The sequence below is a fragment of the Bactrocera latifrons genome, unplaced genomic scaffold (genome assembly GCF_001853355.1).
Source record: "Bactrocera latifrons isolate USDA-ARS-PBARC rearing strain unplaced genomic scaffold, ASM185335v1 scaffold_383, whole genome shotgun sequence".
Lineage (NCBI taxonomy): Eukaryota > Metazoa > Arthropoda > Insecta > Diptera > Tephritidae > Bactrocera > Bactrocera latifrons.
This window is the reverse complement of record NW_017537027.1, coordinates 203276-205617: the sequence shown is the minus strand read 5'-3', so window position 1 is coordinate 205617 and position 2342 is coordinate 203276. Positions and strand designations below refer to the sequence as shown.

Here is a 2342-nt window from a genome sequence, read left to right as displayed (position 1 = left end):
CTTCCAGTGCCACCATGGGGCATGTGCTCATTGCCCCTGAAGCACAGACACATGCAAGTCTTTGYARCTTTGACAGTCTCCGAATTACTGAAGACTGCGCTGCTTTGGTGGCCCAGGCARCCGCTCYATAGGTGACAATAGGCCWTACTRTCATGGTATACAGCCATCTGATGATACTTGGCTTGCATCCCCATGATCTGCCGGCCAGGCGTCTACAKATCATTAGTGCTCTAGTTGCTTTGGACAGCGTTAGGTCCAAATGCCTACTCCACCCTAATGATGAGTCTAAGGCGAGGCCCAGGAATTTGACCTCCTTAGACATTAYCACCTCTGTGCCTCCAATTGTTAGGGACCTTAGGCCCGGAAGAGATCTCCGCTTAGTGAATGGGATCACGGTGGTCTTTGCTGGGTTTATATTTAGCCCTACYGTGTTGCACCATCCTCTCGCCAAGTTTAAGCCCCTTTGAATAATGTCGCAGAGAGTGTTCTCAAATCTGCCTCTCGCCACTATGACAATGTTGTCCGCATATCCTTGACAACGGATTCCATTGCTGGTGAGCAGCTCGAGTAATTCGTCTACTATTAGGCTCCATAGCAGAGGGGATAGTACTCCACCTTGTGGGCAACCCCTTGTGGTGCCAAGACGAATCCTACTTCCTCCCACTGTTATTTCTGCTACCCTCGTGCGCAGAAGGGCTTCTATCCATCTGCGTATTGGGGTGGGTACGTTCCTTCTCTCCAGTGCCTTGATAACGCTAGTGTGAGATTCATTATTAAAGGCGCCCTCAATGTCTAGAAAGGCGCAGATCGCAACCTCGCCATTATTCAGCGAATCCTGCAGCTCAGACGTGAGTTGGTACAGAGCAGTGTTTGTGGATCTGCCCGCTCTGTACGCGTGTTGTATGGTATGTAGGGGTGCGATCTTCAGCGCTTCCGATCTGATGTGGATATCTATTACTTTCTCCATTCCCTTCAGCATGAAGGATGTGAGACTTATAGGCCGGAACGATTTGGCTAGCGAATAGTCTTTCCTCCCTACTTTGGGAATGAAAATTACTTTTGCGATTCTCCATGGCTCAGGGATGTACGACATCGCCAGGCTGTCTCTCATCAGCCCTAGCAGGTGTGGTAGGAGGATATCCATACCTTGCTGCAAAAGGGCCGGGAAGACGCCATCCGCTCCTGATGACTTAAAGCTTGAAAAGGAGGCCAGTGCCCATTTGACTGAGTCTGCAGTGAACAGGTTTCTTGCAGTCAGCCAATCTGAGCGATTTGGCCTACTTATGACCGCGGCTGGATTTAGGTCAGCTTGAACCGTCCCCGGGAAGTGCGTTTGTAGGAGTGTTTCCGCCCTCTCCTCCGCACTTGTCGTATAGGTCCCGTCGTTTTAAGGATAATACTATGTCCGTCTTGCCCTTCGACAACGCCTTATGCARCCGAGCTGCCTCCGGGGTTGAGGAGACGCTATCACAGAATTTCCTGAAACTGTTTTTCTTGGCAAGCCTAATCTCCTTGTTATAGAATGTTAGGTGCTGTTTGTAATCCTCCCAGCTGCCTGTGCGCTTGGCTTTGTTAAACAGCCCACGCACCTTAAATCTAAGAGCTGAGAGTTTACTGGACCACCAGGGGCAGATTTGTTTGCTGGTGGTCGCTTTTAGTGGACAGGCGCAGTAATAGGCGTCCATAATGGACTGGTTTATGGCACTCAGTCTGCTTTCCAGTCCAACTGTGGTGGACCTATCATCCGCCAGCCCCTCTCTACTTATATTGTGACTCAAGGTCTCTCTGAAAATACCCCAGTTCGTATTTCKAGGGGTACGTGTCGGAGGTTTGTCCGYRACTTTTAMCCTCAGAGCCAACCGAATGATCTTGTGATCTGACAGTGAGGGCTCCTTTGACACCCGCCACTGTGAGATCAGCCCGATCATGTTKWCGTTGCTCAGGGTAATGTCTAGGACCTCCCTGCGAACACTGGTTACGAAGGTGGGCTCACAACCCACATTCTCAATACTCATATTGTTACTAATTATAAATTCAAGCAGTGACTCACCCCTCACGTTGCAGTCYGAGCTACCCCATTCCGTGTGATGCGCGTTGGCATCACATCCTAATGTTAGGGGAAGATTTTTGCGTCTGCAGTACTCCACCAGACTGAGTATTGATGGGGGGGGTGCTGTGGCCGTCTCTCCCGGAAAGTATGCGGAAGCGAGGACGAAGTCCGATCCTTCTTGTCCTTCACTTGTACCGCCACCAGATCTTGCGTTAGAAACTCTGAAATACAGAAAAAGTCTATATCGGTTCTAACGACTACACAGGAGCGGGGTCTCTCGCTARAGAGATYC

At 50.2% G+C, this 2342-nt stretch overlaps 1 protein-coding gene across 1 annotated transcript; it reads right to left on the bottom strand.

Annotated features, from left to right (window-relative positions):
* Window positions 1-1304: 1304 nt before the first annotated feature.
* Window positions 1305-2015, bottom strand: LOC108972173. Its single transcript, XM_018938684.1, has one exon. It carries the CDS (start codon window positions 2013-2015, stop codon window positions 1305-1307), a length of 711 nt encoding a protein of 236 aa, XP_018794229.1.
* Window positions 2016-2342: the final 327 nt, after the last annotated feature.